This window comes from Cinclus cinclus, chromosome 4 (assembly GCF_963662255.1).
Source record: "Cinclus cinclus chromosome 4, bCinCin1.1, whole genome shotgun sequence".
Lineage (NCBI taxonomy): Eukaryota > Metazoa > Chordata > Aves > Passeriformes > Cinclidae > Cinclus > Cinclus cinclus.
In genome coordinates, this window is record NC_085049.1 from 57,202,214 (window position 1) to 57,227,304 (window position 25,091).

At 39.8% G+C, this 25,091-nt stretch overlaps 1 protein-coding gene across 1 annotated transcript; it reads right to left on the reverse strand.

Moving 5' to 3' along the window:
* Positions 1-8,084: 8,084 nt before the first annotated feature.
* Positions 8,085-16,182, reverse strand: PVALB (parvalbumin). The gene is made up of 4 exons (XM_062491308.1): positions 16,051-16,182; positions 13,914-14,046; positions 13,339-13,448; positions 8,085-8,113 (listed from the first exon to the last, which is right to left on the reverse strand). Exons 1-4 carry the CDS (start codon positions 16,109-16,111, stop codon positions 8,085-8,087), a joined length of 333 nt encoding a protein of 110 aa, XP_062347292.1. The 5' UTR covers positions 16,112-16,182.
* Positions 16,183-25,091: the final 8,909 nt, after the last annotated feature.

Sequence of the window (25,091 nt, forward strand, 5' to 3'; positions counted from 1 at the left end):
GTTACTAAAAGGAAACAGTGTGACAAAATAGCATCAGAAGTATCTTGTGAATGAATATTCAGAGTTCATGCAGCTTTTTAAATCCGCATAGATTCTTATAGGATTGACTATGAGTGTTTGCTGGTATGTCTGGAGAGCTGTGAAAACTGCAAGAAAGGATGTGTAAATGTTATTGTAGATTTCCATTCTTTACACTTCCCCCATGCAGTGGAATAAATAGATACTCCATCTATTTTGAGGGTTACTTCATTTGGCATCCCCCAAAACCAGCTTTTATTTCTCTTCAAAGTGGGGCTATTAGCACAAAAGTGAGAATTTGGATGCTTTCTCTAGCTCTGTTGATAACACCATTATAGTTCAGGTCTTCAGATTTATGCTCTTTTGTGGTGGGGGCTGAGACACAAATCTGAAGGCTTTTTGGCTGAGAGTCGGTGCACTGAAATGTAAGATGATTACAAAATGGTTGAATCAGCCAAAGGATTTGTTGGCAGTTACAACAGGCCTTCTGACTGATCTGGTTTCTCTGCCATTTGTTTCTGATCTACTCCGTTGAGAGAGTGGAAGTTAGAAATGGATGGCAGTTGGAGCATCAATGGAAAGTGGTAAATTACTAAATGTAGGGTAGGTACCTCTACAAGATGTAAACTTGTTTCGAGTATGCTAATTGTAACTGTTATGTCCTCTCTTCTGATGAATATGAAAGGAGGGAAAGATTTCTCAATGATGAAGATCATTTCTGGAGAGTAATTATTTTGCATGCATCTGGAAAAATCCCAGCTCAAATCTTTATTTTCTTGTTCACTCACACGGAAGCTTGAAAAAGTGCTGGGAAGATACTCTGAGATTGTAATTTGATTTTTAATAATACTCCCCAACGCAGCAGATAGCAGGTTGTTGATCAGGGAGCCAGGATGTCACACAGAAAGGTGTCTGGATCTTTCCCTGGGGGAATGTCTGTGACAGACTGAGGGCTTGCTGTGTCCTCGTGTGTGGCCTGAACCTTCCGAGCTGAGAGCGCTGTTATTGGAGTGATCACATCCTGCTCTCCTGCACAGGGGGATTGGATGCTGGGGAGGGAGCACTGAGTGTGCTCCTGCATCCCAGGGAAGGGGTTAATCTATCAGAGAATACATGAATATGTGACTGCTTTAAATGAGCTACCCACAATTCCAGCATGCCAGTCATTATGTGCTGATGATGACTATGATAGCAGCTGGGGAATCTTTTTTTGGATCTCTAGCTGCTGTCTGCTTAGAAGGCAGATGCTAGGCTTTCACTAATGCTGTATCTTATGTTAAAAACTGCAAGACAGATTATATTCAAATAATGAGATTTATTAAAAAGTAGAAGTTAATGTTTGGGTTTATATCCTATTTTTTAGGCTTTGAATGTTCAAAGCTTTCTCTGAAGGCATGACAGCTAGAATTTTTTCAAGATTCAGCCATGTTACTCCACGACTTGGAGTCTTAATGGAGGAAGGAGAAGAGAAATATTTAAGACTCCTAATTAAATTTTCAAAAGTTTACAACACTCTGTTTTCTATTCTCTTCCCTTTTAGACCAGGCTAAATTTTTCACCTTTATAATGTCCTTTCTTTTCAAGGTCAATTTATTACAATGGATTTATATGATAATAAAATATTTTCTGCTCCAGGCTTTTCAAATCCTCACTCTAATCATCCCAGTACTTCCTACTCTGGATTTCTTTTTCCTGAGACCCTGAATTTCAAGGATATTCACCCTCTGACCTCTATCTCAGAGCTCTCTGTCCATTTACTTCCTGCTTCAGAACCAAGACTCATGCTCCTGCCTTCCCAGTAGCTGCTCATACCAGCTACTTTCTTCCCATTTGTGGCTGAGCCTTGCTGTTCAAAATCTTTGTGGCTTTCTTCCTACGGATGTAGGGCCTTGATTCCTTCTTCTTGAAGGAATGAAGCCTTAAACTTCTGGGCTACGCAGTGGACTGATAAAAATTCCGAAGGAGAAGGATTCAGAGCTTGTAAAAATAGGATTAAAAATTACGTGGGTGCCCTTCATTGTCACTTGTTCGATGCTTTGTATTCAACAGACTAGATGGAATTTCAGGTTAATTTTGACCTATCAGACCTTCATTGCGAGATAATTTAAGTTCTATTGTACCAGTTACCTTTTGAGCATTCAAAAGGAAGATGCATTTGAACACTAGGGTTCTCAACAGCCCAAAAAAAGATAGAGATCCATGAAGTCTATGGGCAAATATCTCTTAAGACTCTGCTTTGCTAAGAAGGCTCTCACATGTGAACAAGGAAGTTAATATATGCAGAGAGAACAGAAAAACACTGGCTCTAGTAATGGAGGTTGTTACAGAACATAATTGAACACTGACTGCAGCAAAGCTAAAAGGAGACTTGCATTACAATGACAAAAAAATCTTTATTTTTTCCCCTAACCTCTGATTTCAGCTGTCTGACTAAGAGCAGGTGCTGGGCAATAGCTCAATTTCAACAACCCATTGCAGCTGAAAGAGTAGATGCAATTGTGCTGTATCCAGCAAAATTGAAAATTGCTTTAAAGGAGAGGAATGCAAATGTTTTTAAGAGAGAAAATCTTCATTCATCTGCAGAACGAAGCATAAAATTAGCAGAGCCTCATAATTTTTATTCCTCTTTATAAAACAGTAATAATTGTGGGATAATTTGCTATTTCTTATATATTTTAGTATCTTTCTAGTGATACATTTTTAAAACTTCACTGCATTGTGAATACACAGGGAATAGAATTTGTTAACAATTAAAAATGTTATAATTTTAACAATCCCTTCCGACAATGTTTCCAAAACCTGAAAATGTCTCTGAACCATTTGGGTTTTCATCAATCCTTGGACCTTCTCTCCAGTAATCAATGGTTAAACCGTTGACCTCTGGTCCTGCACCACTCGTGACCCATCTGGAATCATAGAGTGGTTTGTGCAATGAGGGACCTTAAAGGTCATCCCATTCCAGCCCCAATGCCTCTAGAGCAGGTTGTTCCAAGCCCCATCCAACTTGGCCTTGAACACTTACAGGGATGGCACGTCCACGGCTTCTCTGGGCAACCTGTGTCACAAAATAATTTTTTCCTAATGTTTGATCTAAATGCACATTAATAGAGAATTACCATATTCTTACCACCTGAAGGCTCTAAGTTATTTCCAGTGTTGTGCTACTGTAATACCAGTGAAACCAACTGTATTTCTGTACATAAATGTCACAAAACATCTCCTGGAGTTAAAAACTGTTGTGGCAAAATGAGTTGAACAAGCTGATTCAGGCACTGACAAGAACTTTTCTCTTAGATTTTCCTAGGTGGGAAACTGAATGACTTTATGAGAGAAATAACTTTTCTGGCTGCAGGTTCCATAGGCTTATTAGCCTAGGCCTTCCTGTTAGTTCCATAGGTCTCTCAGTATTTATATTTGGATCATCTGATCCATTTACTGTTATAGCTCATGCTACAACATGAAGTTCCTTCTATTTTGCTGGTGGTTGGAGAAGGGACTCTAGTATTTGTATTTATATTAACTTCTGTCTTTAAAGGTGCATCGACCTTTGTTAAGCTTTGCTGCTTTATTGCCCAGAAGAGCACGAAGCAGAAATGTACTTCTTCCCTTGTGAAGTACTTACCCACATTAGGAGATCCAACAGCCTGAAAAGTTTTGACAATTGATCTGTCATGCAGACAGTTAACCCTGTTTAGACACATTTGGCTTCACTTTCCTATGTTTAGGAGAAATGTGATTTTAAACGTCTGAGCCCAAGAGAGTGTTGGGATTTCTAAAGGGTATGTCTCTTTGGAAAAGGGAATCTGTTAAAATGCTTGCTCAGAATGAAGAAGCAGGAGCTCAGGTCCAAGCTGTTGTTAGCAATGACATAGTCCAGGACTTAGAGGAGGTGTTTAATCACCAGCTTGTACTAAAGCCAGTGCCCTTCTCTCTGTGTTACCTATGGCTCCTGAGTGGGGTTAGAACAAGAATGTCAACATGTAATTTAACCACAGCTGGATTTTGGTGTGCTTTGCACACCTTATAATTTCTCTTTCATTTGAAGTTGCTTTATTAATAAAAGAATGGATTCTCTATCAGCCAGCCATTTAAAACTCAATCTAGGATTTCAGAGTCAAATAAAGTTATTTTGTACATTGTGCTCATTAATACATTTTTTTGGGCTAATTTGTGACTTCAGTGAACCTTTAGGCACAATTTTTGATGTTATTTTGTTAAGGCAAGACTTGTTGCAAATATTGTGCAATGCTGCAGTTTGTAATTCCATAATAATATTAACTCTGTTTCGAACAGAATGTTGTTAATTTTTAGCTACTATAGCACAGAGGCTCTGCTAAAACCGTGTGTGTGTTGCAGGAAAGGGAAAAATGAACTGCATTACCAGTCTTCAAAAACATTTCGTTTAGTTAGAAAAGGCAAAAGAATCAAACAACCTTTACATTGATAAAATGAAGGAAGAGTGGAAGCAATTGCAGGACATTAGGCAGTGTAGATCTCAGGACTTGGTGGATAGACTGTAAATATAAATCCTTGCTTAGCTTCTGCAAGGTGAACAGGTGTTATGGCCTCCAGTCCATTGATTCCCAAAATAAGACATGTGGAAAATTGCTGATCCATGAAACTCCATTAAGAGCTTGGCAGGACCCTTAAAGCGTAAACAATTATGCATTTGTTGGTTAAGGATTTAGTAATGGTAAATGGTGATTAGAGAAATCTTAAAAGTTGGTGACAGTCTGCTAATGCAAATTCCTTCTGTCAAATGCTAATGTCATTTGTCAGGAAGTGATGGTTCAGCTATGACTTGAGGATTTGGCTCTTCTTCCTCTTGAATTGTAGCTCAGAGTGAGTAATTTCTTCTCTAGCAATACAGAATAACATTATGAACAAATAGTGTCTATTTTTTATTTGTCACTCAGTTGTGTCTCACTGCAAACCATTGGATATGAATCTAAGTAAAAGATGTGTACTGATTATTTAAAAATTTGTCTTCAATAGGATGGCTGAAGTATTTTTTGTATTTCATAACTTCTACTGTGTTACAACAGGGAAGAAAATAATGGAACACTTACTATTAAGGGCAAAGAAGATGTAAGGTGGCAATTAAGAAATTTAAGGTAGATGTTTATTGGAGAAATGTAATTTTGCTCCTTTGCTTATGCATCTGAAAATTAAAACATCTTTCTTCATGAAAGAATAAATTGCAGGGTAATGTGGATTTTTTGTATTTATCAAGCATACTGTAATCCACACTGAGCAGAAAGCCTGATTAAATTTTGTAGCAAATTCTGCTTTCTTGAGGCTTTACAGTGGTTTCTGTGACAATCTCGAAGACATTAAAGCAAGAGCAGTATGAGAATGAATAATTTAATATTTTATATATTATATGTTTTGTTTTATAGTTTATTGTAAATTTCAAATTTTGCCTTTGTTTGCTGTATTTTGTGTCATGTCTAAGTAACATCCAACTAAATGGAAAATAATGATTTTTTTTTTTTAAATTTGAAAGGAAACAATTGAAGATTTGGAGAAGATTTGCAAGAAATTTGTGTGCGAAAAATAAGAGTCTAAGGGAAACATTGAAGATCCAGCAGTGAAAGGAAAGTAGTAGTTTGATGGCAATTGATAAAACAGTAATTTTGTCTCTGGGCAGAAATTTACTTATATTACACTTGTATTTGAATTTGTCTTTTCTTCAGTGATAGATGCATATTGAAATATGAACTTTTTATTTAAAATGCAGTGGAGGAAAAAAAAAAGGGGTTTTAAATTGAGTTTTGGAGAATTCTGAGTATAAGATCTCAGAATACAGGATCTGGGCATACCAGTTGCATATTTGAATAAACTGACCAAAAGCAGGTTTAGAATATCTTGTACTGTCAGCATGAAAAGTAAAGATGGTGTTTTGGAGGTCTTTCTACCCATTGTAACTATTTCAGTTTGAAAGTAAAGGATGTTTCTTTTAACTTGCTTCATTACTATATGGCTGGAAAATTTCAGGCCAGATTAGGCACTCGGTGCTGCTTGTTCAGAGTGATTGAGGTAACAACATGAAGATAGACTGAAGCGGGGATCATTGGGGTATTCTGGGGTATTCAGACTTTTATGCTAGTGAAAATATCACCACTAATGTTGCTGTAACTTGATTTATTTCACAGAATCTGCTATAACTGTTTTTTAGACTCATTAGTGCCTTTATTTATTTGCTATTTGTTCTATTGCTTTTTTTTTTTTTTTTTTTTTTTTTTTTTTTTTTTTTTTTTTTTTTTTTTTTTTTTTGCTAAAGCCCTGGATAAAATCTCAGCTTTCGAGCCATCCAGTGAAGCATTAAAATACAAATCCTGGCAGCTTCAGAGAATAGAAAGAGACTACGCAGGGCTTTGTTTATACGGTGATATTTCTGTCGATTCTCGAATTCCCTGGACCTTCGTTGTCGCTGCCTTTTGGGCAGCCCTGTGGGCTCCTGTAATGAGGTTTTATTGCCACGCGAGGTCAGCAGCTGCCGAGAAAAAGCAGGAAATAAACTCGCTCCACCGCAATCCGTTTTCATTTGCTTTATTTAGAATACTTAAAAATCAGTACATCCTTCAGAACCCTATATACAGTGTGCAAAACCAAAGGATTTCTCTTGAACGCTCTGCATCTTCAGCAAAGAGTCTTCCTTGCGAGTTACTACAGAGGGAGGATCTAGAATGGCTTTAGGGAACATTTATTGGCTTCCCGAGTAGCGTGGGGTAATTGCTGTGGCAGAGGATGGTATTCTGTACAGTGTGATGATGACGGGGTTTCAGCCTTATCTTTTTGTCTCTTCTAATTTGGTGATAATAAATCTAAAATGAATAAGGTATTATTGCTGCAGGGAATAGTTTGGAACACAGAAATGGAAAATACCCTTCATTTTTAACTGCAGTAATAATCAATGTACTGTCAAGACATGGGGGAAATGTCACCTTAAAGGATGTCACCTGCTTTAGTATTTGCTTTAAAAGCAAAACACCCCCCAATAACACAGGGAAAAAGCTGGGTGCCAAAGTTACTGAACAGGAATTGGGAAGTAAATATTGAGCTCTCTTATAGGCTTATTATTGGCTAATCATTTCCTTAGCATAAGTCTCAGTTTCCTATATGTAACTCCAAAGAAGATATTCACTTCTCTGATCAAGTTTTAGAATAAATTCTTTTTGATGGGATTTTCTGATTTACTGTTTTAACAGTGGGATTATCAACTGCAGCGTCACACCTGAATCTCGGTGGGTTTTTTCCTGAAATTCATATTGTTATTTCTTGTGTGCATGCCATTCTTCCTGTCCTAGATAGTTGTGTAACATTGCTAGCAAACATTCCCTGTGTTTCAGAAGTGACTGCTTTTTAATAGTTTAGGAAGTTATCTTCATGCATGATTGGCACCAACTGATATTCCTGTCAAACCTTTTATCCAAAAATTCCCCTGCACTGGGCAAATTTAACAAATGATACAGATGACGATCAATTTACTGATTACCAAAATGCAGCAGGGGAGATGTAGTTTAAATATTAGGAAATACTTTTTAGCTATAACACTGATTAAGTTGAAAGAACGAACTGCCAAATGAAGTTGGGTAATTGCCATCACTAGAGATTTTCCAGGCTATGAGTATGCATCTGTTTAGCAGGGATGGCTTAAAAATGATGCAGTCAGTTTTGCCACAGTTCAGGACTTGGACTGAATGACTCATTATATGCATGTTTTATCCCAAATAATTGAAAAAATTTATTCATATTTTACCCTAACTAGGGATAAAGCAGCAGGGATGTCAGTAAGAATACCAGTAGCATTTTCTCTCAGTGTGTGCCAAGCCAACATGAAATAAGAAACAAGTTGTAGTGAGAGAGAAGAAAGCCCAGATTGATGTGACCTTTATTATTTTAACAGTGTCTTTCAGCACAATTACAGAGATGCAGGATTGCAGAGAACAGAGCTGGAGTATAAAACAACATAAATAAATAGAACAGGAGCCAAAGCAGTCAGCAGGAGGTGGTTGGAATTGGGCAGTGAAGGATGGGTGAAGGGTTTGCATTGGTCAAAGCCTTTATGATTCAGCCACCATAGTTGCAAATTCTGGAGAAAGGAAAGAATTTTTTAAAAGATTAAAAAAAACAAAATTCAAAGAAGGAGGAAGCATATTACAATGAATACAGAGTCACTGGGGTAGCAGAAACATCACAATAACAGAAGAGCAAAGAAATCCAAGTTAATTAAATGGAAAGTATGATTTGGGAAATCTTACAGTGAAATGAAAGGATTTTTTGAGAGTAAGGGAGAAATGCTATACATGCCAGACTGTAAGGCTTCCACCACTATTCATCTGAAGAACTTGATTAGTTCTCAGTTAATTCTTTGTAAATCTCAATGGGATGAAGGCAAGAACTAGAAATTTAATCTTGCAGTGAGATAAATATCTTTTCTATCCGAGTTTGGCAAAGAGAATCATTAATGAGTCTCTCAAAGTATTCACGTCCTGTATTCTAATTATATTGCATTTAAACTCAATTTGGTATCTGTAAATTGAGTGAAAATGACAGATTACAAAAACAGAAGGCTGACACCAACCTATGTAGCAATTTTGACCATGTTGTAAGAATGAGAAAAATTCCTGTGGTGTCAGAGAACTAGGATTTTACTCTGTGGCTTTTATTGGTGGTACATCCATAATATTTACATAAAAATATCTATCTGCAGTTTGGGGTTATTTTATACTTTAGTATATATAATACCTTTCAGAAGGGAGATAAAGCATGGCACATTTGTATCCTGGTGAATAGCTGCCTGGTTATAATTCCTAACTCCATCTAACCTTGGAAGAGTTACACATGAGAATACCTTGCACAGTTTTATGTGCCTCAGAGCACTGAAAATGACAGACTGGAGGGAATCCCAAGAAGGGCAACAAAGACGATAAAGGGATTAGTGGGTATGCAGAGAGAGTGGTTTATGGGTTTAACATAATCAGCTGAGAGGAAAATGACAAATAGGGGAGGCAGTCATCTGTAAAGACTCGAGAAAAAAATTACTGAAGTTTGACACAATGAACAGTAAAGTCTGGCAACTAAAAAAGATAGAAGGTGAAAATTAGGCACTTTAAAGAATATTCTAGTGTTCATCTGAAAAATGCTAGACTCTAAATGGGTGAGATCTTAATTGACTGTTGTGTGCAAAGAGATCGCACTTTTGATGGTGTGTCCAAAAAACATGTTGCCAAATGCAGACAAACCAGACTGAGAAATGAAAAATGTCATGGGGTTTAAATTAATTCCAAATTTATCCATCCTTTTGAAAGATGGAAATCCAAATTAGGATTAGTGATGCAGATTGGTTAACACAAAACATGTATAAATCCTGTGGGTAAATAGATTGAAAGTTTTGCAAACTGAATTTATGAGATAATATAATGTGCTTGTGATAAAAACCCCAACTATTCTGGGCAGAAAAAGAGAAAGGTTATGATTGTTAAGTGTCTGTGTGAATAAGTCCTGCAGAGAGAAATATGAACTGCAATGGATCAAACCTTTCCAAAAAGGAAAACTAACTATGCATGTACTGTTAAAACAAGTTAAATTAAATACCTTTTATAATAATTTGTATCTACAGAATATATATAGAAAATATTTTTCAGACTTGCAGCCAAATATTTTCTATAATACATTTTGATAGTGCTATTATCACTCAATAGCAATATATTTCACAGGTACTTTCTGATAGCCAGCAAACCATAAAATATTCCTTCTTTAATAGTTGCAACAATTTCACTTTTCCCAGGATTTTCAATGTATTTTAAATGTTTCAAAGATGTTCTGGTTGAATAATCTTCTAAATTAATTCACTACTCATTTTTGTATGAAGGTTAGTCCAACAACAGGTGGCTTGTAGAAGCATTGTTACAAAGAGTATTCATATATGCAAACCCTCTGAGATAAGGCACGGTGTATCAGTCCTTTGTAAGTGGTTATTGCCTCTGACTGGCCTGCTAGTGAGGGAATCCTTGTGATTTACTACATCCTGGTTTCCAGTTGTAGTTACCCTTCCAAACAAAATTATGTATTTCTTTGCACAAATAGTGGCTTTAAATTGCAAAGATTTAGACCGTTTTGTCACGTAAAATAATTTACTAGCTGTTTTGTGTCAAAGCTCTGACTTAAAAAGAGAGGACTCTCTCACTGTGTTCAGTACAGTTTATACACAGTTTGTATACTAGCCTAATGCATGTCCTATATTATTTTACTGAAATGACAGACATGATAACAGAGGACATGTTGTAGGCTTGTGATTTCTCTCATCAGATTGTGTTTTTTACATTTTCTTTACAACAACAAATCTGTTTAGGAAACTTTGTAAGTAATGACTTACACTAATTTATTTTAGAAGATAGAACAGCACAAAGCAGGATAAGAAAAGAAGGGATTCCAAATCTTTTTGTTTGCTTGCTTGTCTCTTATGGTTTTCACCTGACAAGGTCATGACTTAATAGTTGTAATTCTGCATGTTTAATGTCACATTTTTACAACATTCTGATTTACAGGGATAAAAATTTGGATTTGTGCTGCCCACAGTGCATGATCTTTGAAAGTTCTCCATGTATTTTCTCAAGTCTATTAATTTCAAGAAACTAAAAGGCACAATGTGCATGTCCAATGCCAATACACAAAATAGATTTAAAACAACATTATGACTAGAAATTGTAATCTTTTTTCTCCTTTTGCTTATAAATATTTCCCTAAAGCTATTTTCTATAATACATTTTGATACTGCTATTATTAGCTGTTTCAGCATCATTTTTCAACCCAATCTAGAAGCTAAGGTTGCTTATGTTATGAGGTAACGTGGCCTTGACCTGCAATTTTTTCCTGATTCATCATCTTCTGACCACGTTGGTGGAATATGGAGGGGGTTTGACACTGCACAGAAGATGACCATGTCTTACACGAACTGGATGCGAGTTTTCAGCTCTTTGAAACTGCTTCATCAGCCACAAGTTCAAACTGTGATCAGACAAGAGATAAACTGCTGAAACTATTTCAGAGTTGAATGGTCTTGCAGGAATAAAGAAAGGTTTAAAGCAAGAGACCTAAGAGAAAATCTGTAATGTGAGACCCCAGCTAGAAGAAAGCTGATTAGGTTGGGATTAATGTTTGCAATGATACATCTGAGAAAGTTGTCTCTGTGGTGTTAAAAATCCCTAAAGATCAGTTCTTACAACTGCTGTGGGCTCCTGAGGGACGGCATTCAAGGGCCATCAGGAGAATTAACATTAGCCCCTTTGAAAGGCTTCTTGTTTGAAATCATTGAATGATTTAGGAAGCTGATGTTTGAAACAAGGGGTAGATGTGATGCCTGATAATTCAGCTGCAGGGAAAGAAAATTGGTTTGCAGGAGAAATACAGCATTGCAATACTGCATATGAAGTGTGAGGTACATTTGTGACTTCACATTTTATTTACATATGCAGTTATATTCTTGAATTGGATTTATGGGCCAAAGGAAAAGCTGGAAAGTGTCTGTCCTTCTGATCCTTTGACCACAGTCCCAGCTGTTAACTTTTGTATGTATTTAAAGCCTATCTGGTATAAAAAATGGCTGTTAAAGTCAAATCTAAGAAATGGAAAAGAAACTGGTAGTGTTGTATGTAGGGACATGGTCAGAAAAATCAAAAGAAAAAAGCACATCATTCTCTTCTCATTACCAAGTGTAAAAACAGAGTAATTTCATTTCAAAGTTAGGGAACAGTAAAAGTGCAGAAGATAAGAAGAGGCATTTCATATTGCTTTATTACAATGTACTGGGTTTCAGGCATTGTTTGAAAGAAAAAGTTATGGTAGTCTTAAATACAAAGGTTATGCTGTATTTTCTTGTACAAACCAAAATCATTCTGCAATATTGTTCTTTTATTCCAATTAAGATTAGTTTTGATTTGCAGCCTTCTGGAATAGCTGAAAATTGATCTGATATGAGGCTGGTGGATCAGCTGTAAATTTACTTAACCTGAATTATGTTTTCTTTTGAAAAACTTGCCCAGTGATATTAGTACTACTATCACTAACTTCAGTGTGTATAAAGAAGGTCCATATAATAAAGAATATGAAGTTTCAAGAAATGACACCCACGCTGGATTCAGCAGCACTGCTGAAATTCAGCAGGGGCTTCATCAGAACCATAATATAGTCATGACTGGATAAACTAAGAAGCTTTGGTCTGTGAACATGGCCATAGTCACTGATATGCCAGTGTGCATCACATGACTGATATGTCAGTGGCTGATTTTGTGTGTCATCTTCTAACCTGGGAGGCTGCGTTAGTTAACTTTGTTTTTTATTTCTCTTTTAATTGACTTTTTTTTTTGAGATAACATTTTTTTTAAAAAAATAGCAGGGATTAGGTAACACAGAGAGATATGCAGGGGTTTAGGTATTTTTTGGATTTCAATTTATGATATGGCTTATGGATATGTGAAAACTCTAGCAATTTCCTGCTCTCTAGGTGATTTAGCACTCTGGCCACCAACTTCTATCTCCTGCAATGAGGAAAGCTTTAGTTTAGAATTGCATCTCTTCTTGTCTCCTTCAGTGTGTTTCATTCACTCTCACCTCCAAGAAAGAGGAAAAGGGAGAAATTTTGTGTGTGGGCTAAGCTGATTCATCCCAAGGAGGAATAGAAAACAGCATTAGCTTTTTAAGCATTGCCATGAAAGGAAAAGTTGTTCTTTTCTTGTATTTCTCATATTCAGTAAAAGAGAGTGACAAGCTTTCTTGGGTGTGAAGACCCACGTAAACACTAGCACAAGCTGGATAGACTGTTATTGTATAAAAATTCTGTAGCAAAATGGGTTTGTACTTTGAATTTTAAGAGCGTGGCTTTGCTAAGTCATGCGCCACTTTCCTGCTAACTAAACATCAAGCAGAAACGCTGGCGCTCAGTTTTTAATTCTTTACCAGTTTTATAGTCAAGCCTCTGTCTCTTTGAACTCGCAGTCTCCTGATCCTCGCCCCACTGATATCAACAGACAAATGACAGTAATTGAGGCAGAGTTTGGCCGGGTACTCAGTCCTGCTCTGCCGAGTGCCCGACCCGCAGCCGGGCTCTGTGAGCTCCTGCCCCCTCTAGTGTCACAACTCGGCTCCTCTTCCTCTGCCGCCTCCAAGCAAATAGAGCAGCGCCTGGTAATTTCATTAAACCCGAATCGTGCCCTTCAGAAGGTCACAGCCCCCAGCGGTTCCTAGGTTTCCTCAGGTCTTTTGTGTAAGGGTAGTATTCGGTTGTTACTGTCAAAGTTTACTCCTCTAATTACGTACCATCAGCGCCAATTTTACCATCACCATCCTTATCTCCAGCAGCCAGAAGAGCCTTCGTTTCTTTGTCTGATAGGTCTCTTCCTTCTGGGGTAAAGCCCTTCAGGACAAACCTTAGAAGGAGGCATAGGGAAAAAAAAAAAAAGGAAGATCAGTTTGGGGTGGTTTTTTTGTTCGTTTTTGTTTTGAGTTTGTTTTTTTTTTTTTTTCTGCAGAACAATTACACCTCATATTTATTTGTACACTGATTTGAGACACAAGATGGAATCCAACGTTGTGTCTTCTGTTGTTGACCACCTTTAACATTCAAAAGCACTTCACTCTGAATCTGCATTTGGCTGAAGAGCTACCTGTAAGGTATTGACCATTCATGTGTTTCAAGGAACCTGCAATCCAAGTGACACCTAGCTATCTCCAACATTCTTTAGATCGTGTGCTCAGCAAACAACTGGCATAGCACACAAATACTAGTCAAGAGTCTGAGCTGTGTGTTGCTACCTAGAGTCTTGTAAAAATAACCCACAGAAAATTAGACTCTTAAGGCGGGGATATTTGAGAGAGGTTGTAACTTTACTTACTTCAATTCTTCCTCTTCAATGAAGCCGCTCTGATCTTTATCAAGAATATGGAAAACCTTCTTCACATCTTCTGGGCTCTTCTTTTTCAATCCTACCATCTCGAAAAACTTTTTGTAGTTAAAAGATTCAGCCGCTATAAGAGATGAAAAACCAGAGAACTGCTTAGAAAAATCATTGAAGCACACACACCAACACATACCCATGGTTTTCTTCCATGCTGCTGTTTTTCCTGCCCTGGGAGGAACAGTGGAGCCCACCTGTGGTAGGAGCTGGGTGTACTCACTGTGATCGTCCCTGCTTCACAGGTGCTAATGGAAATAAAGGGGCAGAGGGACAATGCCTCCGTTTTGCAGACGAAGAGCTGAGCTACACAAGGATGAGACTTGCCCAAGGTCACACAAAAAGTCTGTGATAGGCTTGGGAGCTTTGGGAACTGAGGTTTAATGTGCTTGGTCTCATTTCAGTGCCTCAAACCTTTTTTTTTTTTTTTTTTTTGCGAAGTTTTGCACTAGAACAGACATCTGAGAGTGGACTCTGGCTATTAGATATCTGTCACTTTTTTGACATTTCCACCCCTGGAAAACAAAAACAAAAACAAACACAAACCAACCAACAAACAAACAAACAAACCCCAACAGCAACAACCCAAAAATGCTATTGCTCAAGCATCGGCGAGAAGTGTTTCAGAGGACTTGTTTGTTTGTTTTTTTTTTCCAGGAGACTTACTAGAAATCAGTGTTGCATTTCAACCGCTGAAGGAATGTGCAATCGTGGTGTGTGAGCTCAGACACTGCAAGGGAGTGCTGCACGGCGCGCTGCCTGCAAGACCTTGTGAGGAGCTGTCTCCGGGGAGGAAAAAAAAACCAAACAACCCAGAGCCCTTGAAATCGGAGCCGAATTTACCTGCTCCACCTCCATTGTCCTTTAACCGCACCCGCTTTTGTCCCACCCAGGTAGCCTAACAACTGTGATGTGGATTGGAAATAACATACAGTGACCTCCAAAACGTGCAGTGGACTTTTTTTTTTCCCTCCCGTGCATTCTTATTCCCGCCGCATTAAATTTTCCCATTACATAAAATTAAGGAGGCTCAGTCTTCCGTGATCTGCCTGAGATCTTCCTGATCTGTTATTAGTTGCTGCTAATTGCATCTGCTCCGGGACTTGGAGATGGCCGTGGAACAATGGAAGCTAATGAGTAAAACAGCTGCTGGATCCAGCAAAGCAATTTGTCGCTCCCTCTGACTCTCCGGCTTCTGAGCTGAGCCGGGCTCAGCAGGTCTTGCGCTTCTGTCTGTTCGGGAAGGTCATCGCACAGAGCAGGACAGACAGAGGCGGCTCCCCGGGATGGTGCGGTCAGCCAGGTAGTTTGGGGGAGGGGGTGGGGGGTGGGCAACGTGCATCCCGGAGCACGATTTCTGGCTTTCTTTGAGAGCAACCTTAACTACCTGAATCTCTGTAAACACGGAGAGGGTTTGCTGTCAGCTTTGGGGGTCTCGATGAATGACAGGGGTAGGGAACATATGATGCCCGGAGGAATCTGAGAGGGAAGTGTGGACCACTGCAGCCATTCGACCTGCAGGGAGCCCCTGCAGTCGAGCAGTGCCCCCGCTTGCTCTACTGTTGCCTTCTGTCCATCCCGAAAAGCAAAGCCCACCCGGGGATTCTGCATAGGAAGTACAAGAGTGGTTTCTTATATCCTTGAAACGGGGAACAGCAGTTCTGTAACATCTGAAACTAAATTTCAGGAATGAGTGGGAAGCTGCCGACATCCACTGCTGACTTCTCTATCCCACACCAAGATATAATGCAGCTTGGTTCGCCGAGGGGTTTGTTCCCTTTGAAAGTATCCTCTCGGTAGAAGCAAAGTCTGTCTGCAGTTACTGCTTACTTTCCTTTAAAAGAAATATTTCACCTCTGTAATGTGCAGGACAACTTTGCTGAGGATGCAGCCTTGTACTTCATAAACCTGTCAGAAGCATTCATTGAACATCTGAAAACACATCCTCATTTGAAATTTTGTCTAGCTAGTTCCTCTAATCTTCCCATAGCTAAAATAAATGCACAGCTATCCTAACCTGAAGAGATGAAAGGAGTAAAAGAGAGAAAGAAAAAAAAAAAAAGGAAAAAACACTAACCTGAAAAGGCTCCCACAGCCTTCTTGATATCCTCAGCGCTGAGCAAGTCAGTCATAGCCATCCTGCAACTGTTTGAACAGGGAAGCAAGTGCGAAAAGATTAAAAAGTGCTTTTCTCATCATTTCTGCTCATATGACCAAAGCTGCAGTGCTGTGTGGGGATGGCACACCGGGAAAGGCTGGACCCGTGCCAGCTCTATAGCTCTGCGTGGATAAGTGCTGTGGGCTGCCGCTCTCCAGTTTGCAGAGCCCCAAGTAGTCCACAGATGCGAGGGCTCAGCTAAAGAGAGGGCACGGGGATGCCTTCGTGGGGACTGGGGTGGGGGAGGACGCGGGTGGGGGTCGCTCCCTGGGAGGCTGGAGCCTAAGCCTTACTGGAGCAGTGCCAGAGTCTGCTGTGATACCGGCTGGAGAAAGAGTTTTGCCAAGGTCAAGTCCTCGGGTGCAGTGGACAAACTAGTGGTGCAGAGCAGAGCCTTTTCCTTTAGTAAGTCAGGATGAGCTCTACCAGTTATATTCGGTGATGAGTAAGAAACTGCAGCATATGCCAAGCTTCAAGCTGCTCTTGAGGTCGGGAAGCAAATGTAGCTTTTGAACATTTGCCTTATCGTTCAACCACTTTAAACATCTCCCCCTTCTCCCTTCCCCCTCCCCTTCACACACATATTCCTTTTAGACCTTGTTTCTTTCGGGCCAGTCCATATTAAGCATCATCCTCACTGAATTAATTATCACATCCCAGCGAATCCTACAGATCCCGTTTGTAATGCACAATATGCTGCAGAATCTTCCGTGACAGGGTATGGCAAAACGAGATGCGAGGTGACAACACACTCGTGAGGAGCTCCTGTGCGGTAGTGGGTTTCTCAGGCAGGACCGGGCACTCCCATTAGCATCAAAAAAAGAAAGTGCTTAGGATTTTTAATGTGTTTTCTAGGGTTATTTTTTTCTCCAAGAATCTCTGCCCATTTTTCATATAAAATATGGCAAGTAGTCCACCTTGCTCTCAGAGTTTGGGCAGGAGCCATTAGACGGAGGTTGCCAAGGTTAGGGCCCAGTAGTAGGGCAGATCTCTGCAGGAGTATTGGCAAAGCTGCTCCAGGAGAGACGGGGGAGGACAGAGCGGTGGCAGTGAGATCCCCGGAGAGATCGACAGGTACAGCCCGGTCCCACTACCACAATCACACCTCTCCTCTGAACGGGGCCACCGTAGAGCAGCCTCGAAAAGGGGGCGGCTGGTGCAGAACCTCGGATTGTGCTGTCAATAATTGCTCGGTGCTTTTAAAAGTACGAGCCCCCTCCTTTTTTTCTTTTTCTTTTCTTTTCTTTTCTTTTCTTTTTTTTCCCTTTCTTTTCTCTTTTTCTTTCCTTAAGGTCATCTCTTCATTGTGGAAGGGACTGTCGTTTTTCTCTCCTTGGAATTTCCACCCCGGCCTCCTCTTCCCATGTGTTGCCCAAGATGCAAGAGATGCTTCGTTTTCTCCAAGGACAAACAAGGAGATGGATGGTGGAGCCAAGTCCTTGTTCCTAGGCTGAGCGCATCCTTCCCTGCTCTACAAGGAAAGAGGAGCTGAGCGTTGGGATGCTGAACCGAGATAAACAGCAGCTCCACAGAAGAGCTCTGTACACCTTCCCGCATGGGTCCTTCTCACTCAGCGGCCCCCGTTGTTTTGGAGCAGAGAGGTGGAAGTGTGCAGTAAAGACAACACCTGGGTACTGGGGCCTCTTGCTTCAGCAGAGTTCAGGGTTCGAAGCCTATTGTTAGTCCATTTTAAATGTAGGATAAGTGCAGACCCATTGATATGCAGCTATTTGCCAGAGATCAATGTGCCATCTCTTATGAAACTGAAGTCCCTCTATCTTTCCTTGACTGAAGGAAGAGAGGACAATCTCTTCTTGCTCCCAGCGCAGACACCCTCAGCCCGGTGCTACATCGCCCTCTGCTCTCCCTGCTTTGCTGCGTGCAGCATCAGTGCGGTCTAAAGTGGAGTTGGGCCTCAGTCTCCGCAGGTTTCTCCCCTTTCTTACGAGGCTTTTGCAAACCCTTTGTTGAACCACAGAGCTTCCTTTTCGATCCCTACAAACAGGAACGCACCTGCCCACCCGCCAGTGAGGATGCTCTCCCTCCCAGCGGGTGACTCGTGTTTCGGCGTTAACCCCGCTCTGCTGACGAGGCAGAGCACATTTGGAATGCTGCCCCCGGGGGTAACTGGAGCCGGTGGCTGGCAGAGGCGACAGGCAGCGCTGCCTGCTGTGCTGGCAGACGCTGATCAGGTTAACTAGCCTCACGCCAAGCAAACCGGCCAGAGGCGCGTTCCCGGTCTGGGTCCTGGGGATGGGAGCCCGGCGGCTCCCTCCGCATCCCTAAAGATGCGCGAACTGCCCCGCTTTCCCTCCGTCATCGGATCTGTCAGCCCTCTACGGCCTAATCATGCTGCGGAGGCGAAAAGTGAGAGGTGTCAGAAAAATGAGGCTTCAGATCAGGTGGAGCTATCTGCAGAGCGTAAATAACATTTCCCCCGGCTCAGGAGCCGTGCGTACCCTCCACAGGCAGAAAGGTGAAAGCAGCGACGCAAGGTTTGCGAACGGGACAGCTGGGATCTGACATGAAGGAGCGGCTGAGGCGCAGCTCCAGCTTCAGCAGTGTCTCTCTGTAAACACAGCTAGCAAATTTCCAGAAGCTTTTAGCCTCCAAGCTGTAGTCAAAACTGTTATTCTGATAAAAGGGGTGTTTCACGAATTGAAAGTTTCTCACTTGACCCTTCATCTTTTTCTCATCATCCCTGCGGAGATGAATGACGAGTTTTCCTTTATCTCTGAGATTTTGCCAATTTTCCTGCCCAAACTATTTGCAAAATCCACACCATGGACTTCCAAGTTGTCTGCACCAAAACTTTTGTGTAGATCAACTCCCCCTTCCACCAGGGCCAGAATGATATTGTTACTAAGTAAACGACCAAATAAATTAAGTAGAAATCAGCCCACCCTTGCCAAAAGCAAATAATTCAGGGAGAATTTCCTGAACAGCAAGAAGCCCTCACACCAAGAATTGAAGCAAAAAACAGTGGTCATTTGCAAAAAAGGGTGACACATTTCTTCAGCTTCTTAGTGACCACACCAAAGAGGGCAACTTCATCCCATCGCTTACAATCATCTGTGCAGAAAGAGAGGTGCCATTTCTAGACGTGTTGTGGATGTTGTGGCTTTTTTTGTCTTCGGTTCATAGCTGGGTATTTAAATAAAATTTCTTCGCGAGCCCTTGCTCGAATTCTCGTTCACTTTCTTCCCTCCCTTTCCCCAGTTTTGTCATTTCCACCCTCTCTCCTGCTTTTCTTCTCATTCCCCCTCAGCGAGTTCGCCTATTTACTCCTTTTAATGATCTAGTCTTCTCATTTGGAGTCTTCTCTTCGGGAAGCTATTCCTCAGCGTTTGAGAGATTTGCATCTCTTTGTTTCCGGGTTCTTGTTTATGGAAAGGGGGATGAGGCAGGAATGATGGAAGATACCCTGACCTGTGAAGGTCCTGCTTCTTTGCCGGGAGCTGGTGAATCCACGTTTGCTGTGGAAATTTGAGCATTTTCTTGCTACTTACCTCTTGGATCTCTCTTGAGCACTCTTGAAAAGGTGTTAGATAGGGAGGTGGTCAAAAAGAGGTGGAACTCGAGGTAGGAACCCCACTTATATAAAGTCTTTCACTCTTTCTATTTTTGGCAGGTGATACCCACTCCTCACTGGTATCAGATATTCAGGGGTTTTGTTGGTGGTGTCACATTTATCTTTCCCTTAACTAATAGAGGAACGCTATTAATAATCCTTGGCGCTTACCTTCCCCTGGCTGTGAAAACCCATTACATTGGCAAACTGAAACTGGTCCACATGAAACTTGAATGTTACAGGGAGAGGCAAGCAGTACAAGTGAGCTGTTAAGGGACAAATAGGCAAATAACAATAATAAAAATGCTATCGAGACCTATTTACCATTGTGTAAATCATCTACACTTTTCCTGATCTTTAATGTTTTTCTGTCAAGGGAAATCATTTTGCAAAGGACCATGAATCATACATCAGAGGAAAGTGGCATTGGGGAGATCACGATGCATGAGGAGAGATGGAACTCTGCTCACAAAGGGAATAGGAAGATGTAGCACCCTCATCGGCGAGAGGGAAAGAAAAGATAGGCTCAAGGGTTTGCCCTTTTCTTTCTTTAGCTTTGACAGAAACTACTTGTAACAAAATAGAACAGGTCTAAACTGCCTCCTGCACATGAAGCTACAACATCCAGTTTTACCTCTTGGCCTTGAAGGGAGGCAGAAATATTTATTTTTATTTTTATTCCTGACAGGCAACAGCAAACTTAATTGTTTAACTCTGATTGCTCATAGTTACAGGGGAAAGCAAAATCTCCATTCAAGGCCCCATTGGGCAAGGTGCTGTAGAAATTTAAAACATTTGTAACCTGAGCTTTCTTGGGAGACACAGGGAATTGTAAATGAAAAAATTCTATGGAGAGATACAGCCATAATACATTGTCTGCAACCTTTTCAGAATATAAATTCTCTTTATGCTGAGTTGCTTATACCAGGGAAAGACACCTTTGAAGACACTTCTATTTTTACTCTCTCAAGCAATAATAACAACAACAATAAAAATGCCTATGAAATGTATTTACCATTCTGTAATCCATTTGGGGACAGGTTTCCAATATTTAATGTTTTTCTGGCAAGGGAAAACATTTTATAAAGGATTATGCACTGCATTTAACTGTAGTAGATTTATGAGTAAAAAAAAAAGGTGTTTTTTTTTTTGTTTGTTTGTTTCAGCACTCAAACCCAACATTCTTAGGTTAAAAAGCAACCAAGGTTTTGTGATACAACGGAAATTATCTTTTGGGAAAGGCAGGTGCTGCAAATGCGAGCTCTGTTGTTTCTAGCACGATTAATTGATCCTAGAAGTGTGGAAAGATAATTGAGGAATGTATGGGATAGGACTATTTAAAAATATTTCCCTACTGCCTGTATAATTTAGTTGCTGAGTTCTGTGATAAATTGGACGTACTCCAGCAGCTTTAGATAATTTCTAAAGACGTAGCTTTATTGAATCAAATATGACAAATGTCAATTCAATCATTTGTGTTCTCTCTCTCTCTCTCTCTCCTTTTTTTTTCTATTACACTTTCTGTAGTGGTTTTTGAGTTTTCAGTGTGCTACAGTAGTATGGAAAGTAATACTACTTTTCAGCAGCGTTCTTAATTTCTCACAGACACTGTGTCCATGCCCTAGCTCAGAGCAGGTGATAATTACAGGTTGAGATAGCTGGTTCTTATGGGTCCAGATGTTTCAACCCAATGGTGTGTTGCCCTTGGAACAGTGTGAGTCCTCATACACTGTTTGTTAAATTCAGTCATGTGGGGCTTGCATTATGCTTTCCTATATTATAAACCCTTGGTGTAGTACCCAGCCTAGATTCTGGTTTAGAGATACCGGTATCTCATGGTTGTTAGATGCATGCTTCATTTCCATTTGGTAGCTGGCAGAGCAACTTTTCTCTTTTATCTTCCTTTGGCAGCTTAGAGAGGATAAGGACTGTAGGACAGTCTTTTTGGCCAATGGACTGTGACCTCCATTTCTGTCCATTCCACTGGAATGACTGAATTTGTCCACTGGTGAAAGGAGAGCAAGTGCAGGGCCAGTCATTGGGATTCTTCTGTGTAATTCAGCCATGTGAAAGCAATCCTGATTAGTGGAAATCCTTTCTTATCCTTTTAGTTAGTTCCTCCTAAGGCTTATTTACAAAGAGAGAAGCAGATTTATGACCACATTTGGCATATAGTAAGGTCTTTGTCAAATGTCAAGTACTTTATTAATCTAAAGGGGTTTTGTTGTTGGGATTTTTTTTTTTTTTTGGTAAGAATACAATCAAAACCTGACACATCTAGGTTATTCGTACAAGTCTTACTGAAGCTGGAAGGTGTGAAGGGTTGTGGCAATCTCAGGCTCACTGTGATTCTGAGATTTCACCTACCTGAAATGGTAGAATTTAGGGAGGAAGTTTGCGTTACTGCACTTGTCAGTTTTGGTAATGTGGTTGTGTATTTACTATCATCTCAATCAGGTTTATTCACAAAAATATTAGGGCTGGATTTCCCCTTTGGGATACATATACAGTGTGGAGCTGGGGATTCTTATCCATTATAATTTCTTTTTCTCTTTCCCACCTCATATAAGTAACTGTAATCTGAATAATAAGGCACTCCAGGTCCTTATCAGCCAATGTATCCAAAAATATGGAATGGTATCATCACATCACTAGCACAGCACCTTAAAACAGGAAGCTTCCCTTGCTGCTATCTCCTATGTCTGCTATGTGTTGTGACAAGCAACTTCAGTCTTCAAGGATCCCAGCCAACCTTCTTTTGCTCCCCATAGATTTTCTTTATTCGTTAAAGACATAATAGAATCACAGAATCATTAAAGTTGGAGAGGACCTCCAAGATCATCAAGTCCAAAATTTGACTAAACACCACCAGCTCTAAGTGCTACATCCAGTCATGCCTTGAACACTTCCTGGGATGGTTACTCCCCCACTTCCCTGAGCAGCCCATTCCAATGCTTAACCACCCTTTCAGGGAAGAAATTATTCCTGATGACCAACCTGAACTTTCATTCTGCCAAGGATGTTGTGATGATGGGAGCTTATATGTGTTGGAGAGGAAAATGGACAAATTAATGGAGGAGAGATCCACTGAAAGTTATCAAACTCCTACAGGCCACATCCAGCTTGTGAAATGAACCCAAATGGTTGTGATTTGGGATTGGATTGGGGGGAGGTGTCATTCCTCCAAACACTTTTATCTATGCCCACTGTCACTGTTTACACTACTGAAAATGTCTTTTGTTTTCTATATACTAATTATAATTTCCTCTGCAGTGGCCTGTTCTTGGCTTTGCCTGAGGGAAACCTGTATTCCTAGGATCAAAGCTCAGTGGTTCAGTTTTTCCTGATTTTTCCATTCCTCTGATAATTGTCTCAAAAGATGAAGATAGCAAATAGCTGCAAGAGATACCCCAGAGGTATGAAATAGGTCACTACTATTCCATGCTAGCTGTGGGCTTTGGGGACTCCCCAGCTTGTATTGCAAATGGTGTGGAAAAAAAAGTGAAATGTCTCACCCAAAGGGGATAATACGAATAAAAAACAGAGATAGGTGTAAACCCCTGGTGAGAGTTAGGTTCAAATTACCAAACAAGAAAAAAACAAGTGCTGAAAGAGTAGGTCTGTATATCATAACACTTCCTAGCAACTTCAAATGGATATTTACAGCAGGAAAAAAAGCTGTTAGTCCCAGTGGGAAACCCTGACCCCAAGGTTAAGAGAATGGAAACAGTTGGTTTTCTTTACAACAGACACTTGTGGGTATCAGACATTTGTCATAATTGACACTCTGGTGGTGTTCACACTGGGATAGATAAGCCCCATGTAATTATTACCACAGGGGTTATATTCCAGAAAAACTAGCACAGCAGAAAAATGGTTTCATTACTTATTCCTATTTATACTAGGTTGCTGGTAGAAGAACAGTCAAAATATTTAGATCAGGGTAAAGAGCTTGTGGGGAAATTGGACTTTAGTTTTAGCAGCTGGAATCCTGTGGTAACCAAAATTTTGATAGCAATTCTTTAATTAATCTGTTGGGGTTTTTTCTTTTTTTATTTTTTAATTTTTTTCTTTTTAATTTTTTTTCCTTGGCTTTTTTTTTCTAAAAAAAATAAATTAAAAGCATTTATCATACTTTTCAGAGATGTTAGTACCTAATAAGAAGGATTTAAAAATCAAAGCTTTGTAAAGGAGTAATATCTTTCTGGGTTAAAAGCAAGTGGGAAGAATTTTATAGCTGTGATGCTCAAATGGCAAGCTGGGGCTTTGCTGCCCACATCCCAAGTGGAAATTACGAGATAAGGAAATCTGTAACTATTACCAGAACAGGAGCACTGTTGTATCAATTGTTTATTTATTGTCAATATTTCATTAGAAACCAGCTCTTCTATTTATACCATTGGTAAATGAGATATCTTCTCAAGTTTAAACGATGATTTGAATCCAGCTAAGGCGAACATCAATAAATAAAAGTCATTATTCTGTAGTGCTGTTTAAGTCAGCCTGACAAAATGAGTTGAACAGCATCAGTCCACTTGTTAATAAACAAATACACACAACATGATCTTATTTGCAATAAAAAAATATCTCCATGTTGTTTATGGCCTGAATCTGATGCAAATGCTGAATTCTCCTGTGCATTCATTTCTCTATATCTTTAGGTTGCCTAAATGGAAGACTAATGAAAGGAAATCTCTGCTCTTGCTATCTTCTCAACTTCTTAAGAGAATGGACAGACATTCAAGTGTTAGCTTGTCCAGCAATATTCACCTGGGATCCCCTCAGGTAAATGTCAAGTTGAAAATTTAAGTTTATCTCTTATAACACCCTTATTCTCTGTGTTCAGGGGGAAAAATATTAAAGAAAGACTCACAGGCATATTCCCAAGGCAACTCTATTTTCCCTGCCATTTCCACTGTATCTCAGCTTCTTCTTACAATTTATTTTTAGATATTCCATCTGATAATCATCACATTGTTAATAATTTTATGTGTGGCGATTTCTTTATTTTCCTATGAGAGTGAAAAAGTTTATTCTTACTATTTAAAAATTGTTTGCAAAAGGGAAATAGATATCTTGGACTAACCATTTTTATAGAAATGTACATTATGTTTTTATATTTTGCACATCTGTATTGATCTTCATTATGAGCATGCTTTTTTGTTTGAATATTTTTATTGCTTCTCCTTCCTGAAAATCTTGCTGAAATCACCCTGTTGCAGGGCCTTTATGAATTCCTGCTTTCAAAACTTTGTATGTATTCCCCATGTAGGTAAAGGAAGTGTTGTAATCTGGAATTAGAACATCAGTGCATTTGGTAGAGATGCATCAGCACTTTAGGCACAAGCTTTGGTATTTTGATGGTTGTTTAGAGGCAATAGCCTCCCAA

What these genes read in the sequence shown, in the direction of transcription:
- PVALB (XM_062491308.1), bottom strand. Translation starts at nt 16,111, where the DNA reads ATGGCTATGACTGACTTGCTCAGCGCTGAGGATATCAAGAAGGCTGTG. An exon ending in GGCTGTGGGAGCCTTTTCAG is followed by an intron (nt 14,047 to 16,050) that starts GTTAGTGTTTTT and finishes CATCTCTTATAG; the next exon opens with CGGCTGAATCTTTTAACTAC. An exon ending in ATTGAAGAGGAAGAATTGAA is followed by an intron (nt 13,449 to 13,913) that starts GTAAGTAAAGTT and finishes CCTCCTTCTAAG; the next exon opens with GTTTGTCCTGAAGGGCTTTA.